Raw genomic sequence first — 15,051 nt, 5'->3', positions numbered from 1 at the left:
AAACCAGAGCAGTGCACAGAAACACCGTTTACCTTCCCGCTGCAGCAGTACCTATTTATCTACTTGCACTTTGACGTGCTTTCGAACTGCTTGGTTGGCAGGAGCAGGGACTGAGCAACAGGAGCTCACCCCATCGCAGGGATTCGAACCGCGAACCTTCTGATCTGCAAGTCCTAGGCTCTGTGGTTTAACCCACAGTGTCACCCACGTCCCAACAAAAAGGACCCTGGAGTTTTTTCAGGAAAGTAATTGTAAACATTTTTTTCAATTCATTATAAATCATTTTCCATTGTCTTCTCCCTCTCAGAGTGGCTGGAAAGTGAAACTGGGCAGCCTCCATATCTCTGAGTATAGGTTCTCCGCCATGTAAAAACCTACCCAAAGATCTACCTATCCACTAAGAATGTCATTGCTGGCGCAGTCTAGGGAGAGCTGTTTCCATGGAGTTCTCATTTTCCTGCCACCTTTATATTTCCCAGCGGTAAAATTTACCTTACCCCCACCCCTCCCATGCTGTTGTTGTTGTTTTGTCGTTTAGTCATGTCCGACTCTTCGTGACCCCCTGGACCAGAGCACACCAGGCACTTCTGTCTTCCACTGCCTCCCGCAGTTTGGTCAAACTCATGCTGGTAGCTTCGAGAACACTGTCCAACCATCTCGTCCTCTGTCGTCTCCTTCTCCTTGTGCCCTCCATCTTTCCCAGCATCAGAGTCTTTTCCAGGGAGTCTTCTCTTCTCATGAGGTGGCCAAAGTACTGGAATCTCAGCTTCAGGATCTGTCCTTCCAGTGAGCACTCAGAGCTGATTTCCTTCAGAATGGAGAGGTTTGATCTCCTTGCAGTCCATGGGACTCTCAAGAGTCTCCTCCAGCACCATAATTCAAAAGCATCAATTCTTTGGCGATCAGCCTTCTCTTTGGTCCAGTTCTCACTTCCATACATCACTACTGGGAAAACCATAGCTTTTACTATACGGACCTTTGTTGGCAAGGTGATGTCTCTGCTTTTTAAGATGCTGTCTAGGTATGTCATTGCTTTTCTTCCAAGAAGCAGGCGTCTTTTAATTTCGTGGCGGCTGTCACCATCTGCAGTGATCATGGAGCCCAAGAAAGTAAAATCTCTCACTGCCTCCATTTCTTCCCCTTCAATTTGCCAGGAGGTGATGGGACAAGTGGCCATGATCTTCGTTTTTTTGATGTTGAGCTTCAGACCATATTTTGCGCTCCCCTCTTTCACCCTCATTAAAAGGTTCTTTAATTCCTCCTCACCTTCTGCCATCAAGGTTGTGTCATCTGCATATCTGAGGTTGTTGATGAGCATGCATTAATTGTAGCAGTTGTTCCACTAGCAAAGCGGAGGCAGAATATTTCGGGTCTGAAAGCGCACATACTGTAGCTCAATCGCCTGAGTGGAAAGGAGCTAATCCTTCACCCCGAACTTCTTTTGTTATTGCATCACATTCCAGTGTGTTCCATTCCTGTCCATTCCAAAAATAAAGCAGATTGTTACATGTTGCCAATAGGCCTGGCGAAGGAATATTGAGGTGCTTCCAGATAAACCAGCCTTTTGGCAAACTCAAAATAAATATATTCTATTGGTGTTAAACTGATTCATGTATCCCTCGTTAGTGCAAAACATGAGCACCACGTCTGACAGACCTATAGTTAGAAGATTATATTTCTCTCATGGCCATTTTTAAAGTTGGCAGCTTTCTTTCTTTCTTGGTATCTAGAGGGAAATCAAAATATCTGGCATTTATTAATTTGATTGCACAACCTACAATACATTGATGACTACCTCCCGCAAAGGCTCTGTAAATCAAAAACCCCATCCAAAACATTCTTAATCAGAGTATGTGGGAAGGCAGGAAAAAGAAGGAGAACATTTTTATGGAAGGCTGAGCTATCTGCCTAGGGATCTAGTCAGGAATGAGGGTTGCCAGAGAGGGATGCTTGTGATTTTCCACTCCCCAGGCAGAAACTTTGTATATGGGTAAGTGTCCCGAACAGGAAGCAAGTTTGTGGCTGTTATTGTCATAACCAAAAAACAAGAAAGAACACCCAATCATTGACTTAATTGTGAAAGTCCCATGGACTGCAAGAAGATCCAACCTCTCCATTCTTAAGGAAATCAGCCCTGAGTGCTCACTGGAAGGACAGATCCTGAAGCTGAGGCTCCAATACTTTGGCCACCTCATGAGAAGAGAAGACTCCCTGGAAAAGACCCTGATGCTGGGAAAGATGGAGGGCACAAGGAGAAGGGGACGACAGAGGACGAGATGGTGGGACAGTGTTCTCGAAGCTACCAGCATGAGTTTGACCAAACTGCGGAAGGCAGTGGAAGACAGGAGTGCCTGGTGTGCTCTGCTCCATGGGGTCACAAAGAGTCGGACACAACTAAACAACAACAACAAAAATAGAATCATAGAATTGTAGCACAGGCCCTCCAAGTGTCCCTATTTTCCAGGGTCAGTCCCAGATTTACAGAACCGTCCCAGTTTCTGATTTGATCCTGGAATGTCCCACTTTCCCTTACAACATCCCTATCTTCACCGGAGAAATGTTGGAGGGTATGGTAGCATTGGAAGGGAGCCATGAGGGTCATCAAGTCCAACCCCCTGTGATGCAATAATCTTTTTCCCAGTGTGAGACTCGAACCCATGACCCTTAAATTAAGACTCTCATGCTCTACTGATTGAGCTATCCTGAGCCATGCAACTAAACCAACTGCTGCTATTACAGTGGTACCTCGAGTTACAAACACCTCGGGTTACAAACACTTCGGGTTACAAACTCCACTAACCCGGAAGTAGTACCTTGGATTAAGAACTTTACCCCAGGATGAGAACAGAAATTGTGTGGCGGCCCCATTAGCTAAAGCGGTACCTCAGGTTAAGAATGGTTTCAGGTTAAGAACGGACCTCTGAAACGAATTAAGTTCGTAACCAGAGGTACCACTGTATTATTATTATTATTATTATTAATATTATTATTATTATTAAATTTATATACTGCCTTTCATTCAAGGATGACAGGGAAGTTCACAACATACCAAATGAGAACACATAACATAAATAGCAGAATAACAAAGAAAACAATACAAACACACACACCCAGACACAGTTTTATGAGCCACAGATTGTTTAGTTCACCATCAGCCTGGATGAATAGGAGTGTTTTCGCTGGCACTTCAAGATATGTAACGAAGACACCAGGCGAAACTCCCTAGCGAGCTACAATAACGCAAGAGCAATTCAGAGTTCTAGTGCTGGTGGGGGTTTTTTAATGAGGAATATATTACTCTGGGGTCTGGGGTATTAGTATGCATGCAACATGCCGCTGTTATTCCGATATGCTTGCCAAAATCGCATATATTCTTTGGGAAGTGTTTCCGCCTCAGCCCTAAACAAATGCACTAATAATAACTGCGTACACAACCTGAAATGCGCCTATTGTCACGCTCGAAATGTTTGGTTGTGGCTAGAAGTAATAATATCCCCCAGCTTTCAGTGGTTTCTTCCTGATTTGACCCGAGCAGCCATCATGCATTAACTTTGCAAATTGGAGGCCTCGTTACATTAATGAACTCTACCTTGGGCTGTGCTCCAAAAGTCTCCTGCAAGGTCACATCTTGTCCAGAATAGGCCAGTCCACAGTTGAATGGGATTGTGCTATCAAGGGACCTCACTTGTGCTATGACTGCCTACTTGGAGCTGCACAGACTTTGGCTGTGTGTGCAACATACCTTTAAAGCACATTTATTTATTTATTTGATTGTTTGTTTTTAAATAATATTTATTAGAGGCTTTATAGTTACAGAAAAAAAGGAAAAAATATAAGAGAGGGGGGAAAGACAATAAAAAATTACATCAAAAATAGAAAGAAAAAACAATACAAGACAACAACAAAAAAACCATTTAAAAACACATCCAATTTCCATATCTTTATCTTTCATTTACTTGTTTCCTCGACTTCCTCACACCTTCCTTTTTTGTGTTCTAGTTCAAATTAGCTAATTCAGCAAATCCTTTCCCTCTTTCTCAACTTTTTGTTCTATAATTAATCTTAACACAATCTGATTTTAAATTTTCCACTTTGATCCATTAACAATCAATTTTTGCTTAATTATTTATAACTGCTAAAACCATATAACTTCATTCCAATATTTTTCTAACATTCATTAATTTTGCAGTATTCCTGTAAGTATACTTTAAATTTTTTCCAATCTTCTTCCCATTTAAAGCACATTTATAGTTCATTCCCCTCCATCCCCACCGCCAAGAATCCTGGGAGCTGTGGATGGAATTCAGCACCACACACTTCTGATCACTTTGTGTGCTGGTCCAGAGGGTTAACCGTGCGGTGAGGTCCGAGTCCAGTCCGAGGTCGAGGGTGCGATATGGAGGCTGTCTGGCAAAGCTGAAGCGGGGTCCAAGGCAGGGAGTCAGGTGAGGTCAGGAGCTCTGGCAGAAGAGCAGGACAGGGTGCAGGCAGGAACAGGCTACTAACAATGTTGCTCCCACAACCTGTGACTGAGGCTGGCTGGCTTTTATCTGCCCAGAGGCATAGGGCGGCCCCAGTCCACAGGTGACTCGCCTCTCCTGGCCTGGAGGTGAGCACTCCTCCTGCGGGAACTTAGTTCCCTCCGCCTCTCTGCCCTAAGCCTCTGCAGCTCAGGAGAGGCTGGAGGGTTACTGGACCCAGAGGCAACCTCAGCTTCCTCTGACGGGGCTGAGAGTGCAGCACCTGCAGGCAATGGGTCCTCCATCACCTCCGGAGCCAGAGCAGACTCAGCTGGTGCCTGCACCTGAGGATCCAGCACAGGTGAGGACCCTTCAGGCTCAAGCCCCAGCCCCGGCTCAGCTGGTTCTGGAGGTGGGGAATCCTGTGCAGGCTGGGATTCCTCAGCTTCAGCCTCCGAGTCTGAATCCCAGGCCATCACACCTTGCCAGTGGAAGTATTTCCACTTGCCAGAAGAAACTATCAGAGCCGTCTTTTCCATAGGGCTTAGTGGTGTGTCGCGCCAGGGTGCCGGCCTCTCAGGGGTGCCCCAGCAAGTGGGGGAGCTGCGCAGCTTTGCCAGTGGCCTCCCCTTTCCCTGCAGGCCCGCCAGCTGCGCGCCACCAACCATAAGACTGGGGGGAAAGAAGCTTCCCTCCCAAGCCTCCTCGGGAGGAGAGTGATCCCCGCAGAGGCTTGGGAAGGAAGCTGCACCCTGCCTACCATATGCGCAGCTTCCCTCTAAAGCCTCCCAAGCCTCTGCAGGGATCGCTCTCCCGCAGCAGCATAGGGGAGTGTTGTGCCCCCAGATGGCTGGCAGTGCGCAGCTATGGCTACCCCAACACTAACTGCAGTAATTTGGGGGCCTGGGTGGATATTTGCACCCCGGCACCGCATCTGCTAAAGACGGCCCTGGGAACTATCCCCCTCTTCCCCCGCCCCTGTTCTGGGGGTCCTCATGACCCTCCAGAGTGAAATTGGAGGAGTTCAGAGGGTGCCCAGGGGGAGCAGAGGGGGGAAGATCCGTTGCGCCAGCGGAAACCCTTGGTCTGCCTTCTGCCAGCACACCAGGTGAGTCACAAACCCTTGCGGTGGCTTTTGCCAGCACTCCAACTGCCCCGAAAGTGGCAGGACTGCCCCAAAAGCCTTAAGCCATCAAAGCTTCTCACTTTGTCATGCAGAGTCCTAAATTCCCATCTTTGTTGAGGCACGCTAACCAGAAATATGGAAGTAAAAGCTGAACCATAAAGAAGGCTGATCATCGAAGAATTTATTCTTTTGAATTATGGTGCTGGAGGAGACTCTTGAGAGTCCCGTGGACTACAAGAAGATCAAACCTATCCATTCTTAAGGAAATCAGCCCTGAGTGCTCACAGGAATGACAGCTGAGGCTCCAATACTTTGGCCACCTCATGAGAAGAGAAGACTCCCTGGAAAAGACCCTGATGTTGGGAAAGATGGAGGGCACAAGGAGAAGGGGACAACAGAGGACGAGATGGTTGGATAGTGTTCTCGAAGCTACCAGCATGAGTTTGACCAAACTGCGGGAGGCAGTGGAAGACAGGAGTGCCTGGCGTGCTCTGGTCCATGGGGTCACGAAGAGTCGGACACGACTAAACTGCTAAACAACAACAAAACCAGAAATGGCTGCACATTGGGGGAAGCAGGGGGGAAGAGACAGTTGCCAGTGGAGGCTACCTCTCTTATTCTCCTTCTCCTCATCAGCTGCTACTGCCTTTGCTGCTGCTCCTGGGAGTCGGAGAAGGTGGGGTGGGGGCGGAAAGGGTCTTGTGCTGGGTTCAAGGGAGGGAGCCAGGCCGGCTGGTCGACGGGCCAGTGGAGTAGCAGCAGCAGTAGTAGCGGGGAAAGGTGGAGGAGAAAGGGAGAGCAAGGCAAGGGGCTGCCGCCGCCACTGTCCTCGTGATGGGAGACTCTCTGACCCCAGCCAGCCAGCCATGCTGCATAAAAACAAGGAGGAGAAAATGAGCCAGGTCAGGCCTGAAGAGAAGATGGCGGCTGGAGGAGACCCTGAAACTGAAGGGTGTAGCTGGTGAGGAGCAGGTCAGCCTGTTGGGTTTTGGAGCTTGAGGGATGTGGGGTGGCACGGACATTATGGGGTTGAGGGTGGGCACTGGAGCTAGCTGGGCTTCAGTGGGGGTTGTCTGCATCATGAAAAACTTTAATAAAAAATCTTAATGTGACAAAAAGGGGTGATACTGATGTAGAATAGAATGACCCTATTATCATCTGAGGGATGTTGCAGTGGATGGGTTAGTTGAATCCAACCCTCTGAACTCTGTGAGGGACAAGCCACCTTTCCCAGGACTCTTTTGGGAGGGTGGTGAAATAGGCCTTAAATATATGGACACGGGTGGCCCTGTGAGTTAAACCACAGAGCCTTGGACTTGCCGATCAGAAGGTCGGCGGTTCGAATCCCTGCGATGGGGTGAACTCAAGTTGCTCAGTCCCTGCTCCTGCCAACCTAGCAGTTCGAAAGCATGTCAAAATGCAAGTAGATAAATAGGTACCACTCTGGAGGGGAAGGTAAACGGCATTATCTGTGCTGCTCTGGTTCACCAGAAGCGGCTTCGTCATGCTGGCCACATGACCCGGAAGCTGTACGCCGGCTCCCTCGGCCAATAAAGCGAGATGAGCACCGCAACCCCAGAGTCGGTCACAACTGGACCTAATGGTCAGGGGTCCCTTTACCTTTATATGGTGTGTACATAGCCTTAGAGATGCTGGGTTTAAACCAATGGACTGGAACCCAAGAGTTCCTGGAGGCCTCATCCTTTCCTGTGTTCCATCGCGTTCCCAGAAACTGCCCTTGGGTGCCTTGTCTTGCCTTTATCTATTTTTCTGTGCTTTATTAGATTAGACGGAGGGATAGATATTTTTGGATGACATAGGGTGCCCGTGTCATATTCTGACTCTCGTGGAATGGAACATCTTTTCTCTCACTTCCCTGCAGCTGAATTACGAGGATTTGCAGCAAAGAAGAACTCCCGTATTTTATGCTCTATAAGACTCACTTTTTCCCTCCTAAAAAGTAAGGGGAAATGTGTGTGCGTCTTATGGAGCAAATGCAGGCTGCACGGCTATCCCAGAAGCCAGAACAGCAAGAGGGATCGCTGCTTTCGCTGCGCAATGATCCCTCTTGCTGTTCTGGCTTCTGAGATTCAGAATATTTTTTTTCTTGCTTTCCTCCTGCAAAAACTAGGTGCGTCTTGTGGTCTGGTGCGTCTTATAGAGCGAAAAATACGGTAGCTCAATAGCCTGAGTGGAAAGGAGCTAATCCTTCACCCAGAACTTCTTTTGTTATTGCATCACATTCCAGTGTGTTCAATTCCTGTCCATTCCAAAAACTAGGTGCATCTTGTGGCCTGGTGCGTCTTATAGAGTGAAAAATACGGTATTTACTCTGTTACCAATTATCTGAAGAAGGGGAGGGAGGGACCATTGTGTCCAGTGGGTCATTCAGAAACATTAGCAAGGGGCAGGAACAATGGGTCAATGTACTATAACACAAGGGTTTAATGAACTCATGTAATGTCTTTAGCGACTTCAAATTCTCTTCCGGGTGAGATAAGAGGAAGCACAGACGATCACAAAAAGCCTGTAATAGCCTTTATACAATGGATGTGTTGAACTGTTCTGAGAGCTCCATACACACCATCTTGGTAGTCAAGATAACCCCTCAATTAATGGGTGGCGGTTGTAGCAATGAGCTCACACACTTGCTTTGTTATAGGCTAATTGGCTTGCTTTGGTGTTATCTTTATCTGGGGGCTTGGGGGCTGGGCTCTGAGCCCAGAAAGGGGAACTAGCTGCAAGATGTTGGGTATTTGCCACCTATGCCCTCATCTGGTCAGGTGAAGCAATGGGAAGTCCTGGCCAAAGTGACGCATTCTGCTTTGCATATCAAGCATGTACAGTGGTGCCTCGCAAGACGAAAAGAATCCGTTCCGCGAGTCTCTTCATCTAGCGGTTTTTTCGTCTTGCGAAGCAACCCCATTAGCGGATTAGCGCTATTAGTGGTTTAGCGGCTATTAAAGGCTTAAGGGATTAGCGGATTAGCTGCTAAAAGGCTATTAGCAGCTTAGTGCCTTAGAAAAAGGGGGTGGGGAGCGGGAAAAAATCGCAGGAACTCGCAAGACATTTCTGTCTTGCGAAGCAAGCCCATAGGAAATTCGTCCTGCGAAGCACCTCCAAAATGGAAAACCCTTTCGTCTAGCGGGTTTTCTGTCTTGCGAGGCATTCGTCTTGCGGGGCACCACTGTATGAGCATTTGCTTGGACGTGGATGAGTCATCTCCTTGCTGCAGTGTGTGCCCTGCATCTTCAGAGGCCAGGAAGCCTGGGAGGCTGATTTGCTGCAAGTCTGCTCCTGAATTTTTTTAAGCACTCAAAATGGCCATTCTGATGTTTTTGACATCCTTCTTTGGGACCCTGCACCCATTGTTGTCTATTTTATTTGTATATATTGCTTGTTTTATGTTGCTATGGCCGTTAGCTAATGTGAATAAAGTTTATTTATCTATCATCTATATATCCCTGCACCCAACCACTCCCATGAACTCTCCTTTGGGCCTGTGGTTCAGAACGATGGACTTGAGGGAGTCATGTTAGTGGCCAGTTCAGCCACTCATCATGTTTATACAGTGGTACCTCTGGTTAAGTACTTAATTCGTTCCGGAGGTCCGTTCTTAACCTGAAACTGTTCTTAACCTGAAGCACCACTTTAGCTAATGGGGCCTCCTGCTGCTGCTACGCCGCAAGAGCACAATTTCTGTTCTCATCCTGAAGCAAAGTTCTTAACCTGAGGTACTATTTCTTGGTTAGCGGAGTCTGTAACCTGAAGCGTATGTAACCTGAAGTGTATGTAACCCGAGGTACCACTGTACTGAATGACTGATCTACTCACCATAAACAAGAGCTTGGGGTGACGCTTTTATTTATAATAACCCCGTAGTTCTTCAATCTCAGGTTTGTTGAATCTGAACCTATATCTCTGGGCCTGTCACACATTTGTGGACTTTCTCATGATCTGATCATAAGAGTCTACCCTCATGGGTGGCTAACCTGTGTCCTGCCACATAACAATGGATTCCAGTTCCCATCAGTCAGGGATGATGGTGTTGAGAATTCCATTCCTCCCGTGCTGCAGATGTGTGGGATTGTTACATGTCACATGTCTGTTTACATTCCAGCACTGATTATTGGAGTCTTATGAGCGGAAAGGGAGATACGCTATTTCCACTCTGAATAGCTTTTGTTTTTGCAGCTCTCTCTCCGAGGAAGAAAGACAGAAAGAGAAGCCATGTTTGTTTTAATTTGCAATAAATTAGGCTTAGATGTTTCTCCTCAAGGTGCGGGTGGCGCTGTGGGTTAAACCACAGAGCCTAGGACTTGCTGATCAGAAGGTCGGCGGTTCGAATCCCTGCGACGGAGTGAGCGCCCATTGCTCGGTCCCTGCTCCTGCCAACCTAGCAGTTCGAAAGCACGTCAAAGTGCAAGTAGATAAATAGGTACCGCTCTGGCGGGAAGTTAAATGGCGTTTCCATGCGCTGCTCTGGTTCGCCAGAAGCGGCTTTGTCATGCTGGCCACATGACCTGTACACCGGCTCCCTCGGCCAATAAAGCGAGATGAGCGCCGCAACCCCAGAGTCGGTCACGACTGGACCTAATGGTCAGGGGTCCCTTTACCTTTACCCTTAGGCTTAGATGTTTCTCCTCAAGGTGGAGCTTCTGTTTGGACTCTGCTAGTCATGTGCTCATGTCCTGGATATGGGTCACAGCAGCGTGACGGGAGATCGGAGTGATGAATCCCAGGCGACGCTGCGTTGTGGGGGAGGCACCTGCCTGGGCGTTATCACCCAACAGATGGGAGTTTTGGAGGCCACAGAGGTTGCCTCCCATTTTAAATAATAATTATAATAATAATAATAATTTATTATTTACACCCCACCCATCTGGCTGGGTTTCCCCAAACACTCTGGGCGGCTTCCAACAAAATATTAAAATACAATAGTCATTCAGATATTAAAAACCTTCCCTAAACAGGGCTGCCTTCAGATGTCTCCTAAAAGTCTGGTAGTTGTTTTTTCCTTTGACATCTGATGGGAGGGCGTTCCACAGGGCAGGCGCCACTACCGAGAAGGCCCTCTGTCTGGTTCCCTGTAACCTCATTTCTCACAATGAGGGAACCGCCAGAAGGCCCTCGGAGCTGGACCTTAGTGTACAGGCAGAACGATGGGGATGGAGACGCTCCTTCAGGTATACTGGGCCGAGGCCATTTAGGGCTTTAAAGGTCAACACCAACACTTTGAATTGTGCTCAGAAACATACTGGGAGCCAATGTAGGTCTTTCGAGACCGGTGTTATGTGGTCTTTGCGGCCGCCCCCAGTCACCAGTCTAGCTGCCGCATTCTGGATTAGTTGTAGTTTCTGAGTTACCTTCAAAGGTAGCCCCACATAGAGTGCATTGCAGTAGTCCAAGCGAGAGATAACCAGAGCATGCACCACTCTGGCAAGACAGTCTGCGGGCAGATAGGGTCTCAGCCTGCGTACCAGATGGAGCTGGTAAACAGCTGCCCTGGACACAGAATTGACCTGAGGCTCCATGGACAGCTGTGAGTCCAAAATGACTCCCAGGCTGTGCACCTGGCCCTTCAGGGGCACAGTTACCCCACTCAGGACCAGGGAGTCCTCCACACCTGCCCACCTCCTGTCCCCCCAAAACAGTACTTCTGTATTGTCAGGATTCAGCCTCAATGAACATCTCTGAATGTGCATCATCTGCTTTAAATTTACATCCCAGTCTTAGAGCATTAAAACAAAGGGAGGCAGCTCTCTGCTTTCAGCTGTTCACCCACACGTTGAGAGTGGAGCAGAAAATAAATGAGCAGATAAACCTTTGCACGAAGCGTCTGCAGGTTATGCAGACAGGAACTGCGTGACAATGTCAGTTAGACAAAAGCAGGGCAAAGAGGGTTGTTTTCCTATTTGTTGTGGCTTTGCGAGAGGTCGGTGGTATGTGGAGATTAGATGAAGAAGCCTAAGCACCCAGTGTTATCTCTCTTGATCTCATCCGCCGTAGCGAAGGGAAACAGGTGGGTGCCACCTACTGGGGTGCAATGGAGATATAGATATAGATAACCCAAAGAGTTGTATTATCGATCAGGAAAGAGTTGAAGACGTTTTCATTGATATAAGCTACTGGTTCTCATTTTCACTGACCTCCAACTCTGAAAGGGAGGTTCAATTCTGTTTACATATAAAAGTGAGCTTAGCTAATTGGCCCTTTGCAAAACAGTACACAAATCAAAACACAGCCATATTTTTTCCGAATTTTGCACTTCTCCGAATTTTGCAACACAGTTCCTGTCTAAGCAACGTGCAGAGAAATGCACACCCCGGAGGTAAATTGTTGTACATGAATGTATCTATCCACAGTTACCAACTTTTAGGGGCTGAGGTCCCTTCAGACCCCACAATAAATTATTTGAGCTCCCCGCCCCCAGTTGATGGGCATTGCCATTCAAATGGTGTGTCCTGTGATTATGGGGTTTACCTGAGCCCCACCCAACCCCCTGGGAAAAAATTATTCAGGTTAGTATCCCTGTATATATCAGTGGCTCACTGGAAGGACAGATCGTGAAGCTGAGGCTCCAATACTTTGGCCACCTCATGAGAAGAGAAGACTCCCTGGAAAAGACCCTGATGTTGGGAAAGATGGAGGGCACAAGGAGAAGGGGGCGACAGAGGACGAGATGGTTGGACAGTGTTCTCGAAGCTACCAGCATGAGTTTGACCAAACTGCGGGAGGCAGTGGAAGACAGGAGTGCCTGGCGTGCTCTGGTCCAGGGGGTCACAAAGAGTCGGACACGACTAAACGACTAAACAACAACAACAACATATCAGTAAAATTAACATACAAAAAAGCATGATGCTAAGGGAAATTGCTTTGTGAAAAAGAAAATGTGCATGTTGGGCAAAACGAGGTACCAAAACATCTATATTAGAATGTGGACTGAAAATGTGGAGAATTAATCTCAAGAGTGGAAAATGAGAGAAATGGACGTTGGTAGATTCGCCCATCCCTAGTGACATGGAAGGTGAAGAGAAGCAACCTCTGATAGCTCAGTCGGCAGAGCAGGAGACTCTAAATCTCAGGGCCAAGGGTTCGAGCACCTGATTTCTCTGAGCCGTCTTGAGTGAGTGAGTCAGCAAGTCAGTGTGTAGAAAAAGACTGAGAATCTCCATTTGTATATAGTGTATAGAACAGTAGCTGTTAGAGAATAAAAGAAGATATTCTTCAGCACTGTCGTCTGAGTATTTTTGCTCTGCTGTATTCTGCTGCACAACGACTGTTTACTTGGTGAAGTGGTTTGCGGTGCTCACAGCTCTGAGTTGTGAGTCCACGGCACTTGGACCTGTTCTACAGAGGAAGGTGGTCTCTGGAAGTGCCATCCAGCTCGCCTAGCCCAGTCGGGGCTGAGGTGGACGAGTCCAGTTGGTGACACTGGCTCAAGGGCGATGCTGACACATGGTGGGCAAAAGATTCCTGCATTGTTGGGGGTTGGAGTAGATGACCCTTGTGATCCCTTCCAACTCTATAATTCTTTGATTCTATGACACATCAGTCAGAGAGCTATAAAAAGGCAAAGCAAGCACCAGAAACTCCTGCTCTATCCTGCTATGGTATCTTACTGCAGAGCATACATGTGAGATTGTTCCTTTACCAGACTAAGACTGCAGCCCTAAGCACACTAGCTTGCGGTTAGGGAGGAGGAAAAATTCGATTCAGTTAGCACTGAAAGCCAAATTTGAAACAAAACGAGAACTGAAACGTGGTTGTCCTTCAAAATCTGCACTGACCTGGATTTTGCAATGCAGTTCTTCAACCAAACAACATTTACAAAAGCATACATTAGGTAGAATCGTGCATAATAATGAATACGTCGGTGCAAGCAGCACAGAAAAATGCGTTGCATTAGGGAAGAAATGCTTGCCAAAAATCTGTACGTTAGTCAAAACTGCATACAAAAACATGTTTATGAGGAGACATTTGCACTAAAATGCTGGAGAATTTTCCTCGGGGTATTTTTTTGCAAAAGAACATTTGCAAATTGCTGCAGAAACACGGGAAACCAAATTTAAGATTGGGAAAATGAGAAACCAAGGGAACTAAGATTGACATATCCTTCCATTCTTGCCTGGGATTGAGTCTCGCTGAACTGAGAAAGACCCTGTTCATGAGTCAATGGTGATAAAATTGCAGGGACTCCTGTATCTGCGAGAGAAAATGCTCTCAAACTTGGGTGCTCTAAAACGGCATTTGAGTTGTGAGAAGATGTGATTCAAAAGCAAAAGGTTTACAAGCGCCTCTCTGAACTCTTACTTCCTCTTTGGTGGGCTTCTTGCTTCCCACTTTAAAACCTCTGACCGTAATGGCTTCAACCTCACCAATGTGTGCTTGTTTTTCAGATTATTTTTTTTAAGGGCTTAAAGTGATTATGCAAGCAACGGATCTCACGGCTCACCCCAGAAACCACATGTGAATTTCATTTCTTCTCACTCAGGCGGATTCTCAGCAATGTTTGCAAGTAACCTCGCTCCTTTGTGGTGGAGGAGAATTGCAGTGATGTCGGTCTCTGAGCCTCCGGTCATATTAGCTGCATCATTTGGGGATGGCAAGTGGCCAGTTAAATGGTAACAATAGCATTTAAACCTTTATTACCCACTGCTCACATCTGATTCTTTTTTTATTATTATTATGGCCGGATTTCATGACTCTCTGATGCTCGTTATAAAACTATGTCTCATGTCTTTAAGATAACATTTACTGTATTTTTTGCTCTATAAGACTCACTTTTTCCCTCCTAAAAAGTAAGGGGAAATGTGTGTGCATCTTATGGAGTGAATGCAGGCTGCGCAGCTATCCCAGAAGCCAGAACAGCAAGAGGGATCGCTGATTTCGCTGCGCAGTGATCCCTCTTGCTGTTCTGGCTTCTGGGATTCAGATTATTTTCTTCTTGTTTTCCTCCTCCAAAAACTAGGTGCGTCTTGTGGTCTGGTGCGTCTTATAGAGCGAAAAATACGGTGGTTAGAAAGCAGAGTTGCGATGAAGCTGTTCAACAGAAATGGCAACTTGATAATGCAATGCCAGGTCAAATTTCCAAGATGGTGGTGTTGGTCATATACGCTTTAGAACCACCATCTTGGAAACGGCAGGAATTCACTCACAACCTAAAGGCCAAACGGGACAACATTTCATGAATGAATTTCAGGTTTGGGGTTTTGCTTTTGCTTTTTTTGGCTAAAAGGAGCTGGTGGGGTGTGATTTGGATTGAGGCAGCAGCAGCCTTTCCAATCATAAACCCTTTCCCCACATGTTGCTACTGGACGCAATATGGGTTCAATTGTATATTTGGTTTTTCAACCTTAGGCTGAATATGTAAACATATTCTTGTTTACTCTGCATTCTAGTATGGTTCCATCACTGATGTGAGTAACAGGTGTTAGCCACAACCCATTTTTCTACACGTCCTTT

At 46.9% G+C, this 15,051-nt stretch overlaps 1 protein-coding gene and 1 long non-coding RNA gene across 2 annotated transcripts in view; one reads left to right on the top strand and one right to left on the bottom strand.

Annotated features, from left to right (window-relative positions):
- The window catches only part of CTLA4 (cytotoxic T-lymphocyte associated protein 4), a 44,457-nt gene extending 34,769 nt beyond the window's left edge, over nt 1-9,688 (bottom strand). The window contains exon 1 of the mRNA XM_083413616.1: nt 9,401-9,688. Coding sequence (XP_083269742.1) covers nt 9,401-9,423 — 23 coding nt within the window. The 5' untranslated portion in view covers nt 9,424-9,688. The remainder of the gene's footprint in view (nt 1-9,400) is intronic.
- The window catches only part of LOC310664855, a 317,431-nt gene that overhangs the window by 208,880 nt on the left and 93,500 nt on the right, over nt 1-15,051 (top strand). The gene's annotated exons all lie outside the window — the stretch shown is intronic.

Source organism: Podarcis tiliguerta, assembly GCF_965153285.1.
Source record: "Podarcis tiliguerta genome assembly, chromosome: 1".
Classification (NCBI taxonomy): domain Eukaryota; kingdom Metazoa; phylum Chordata; class Lepidosauria; order Squamata; family Lacertidae; genus Podarcis; species Podarcis tiliguerta.
This window is presented reverse-complemented; position numbering and strand designations above follow the sequence as displayed.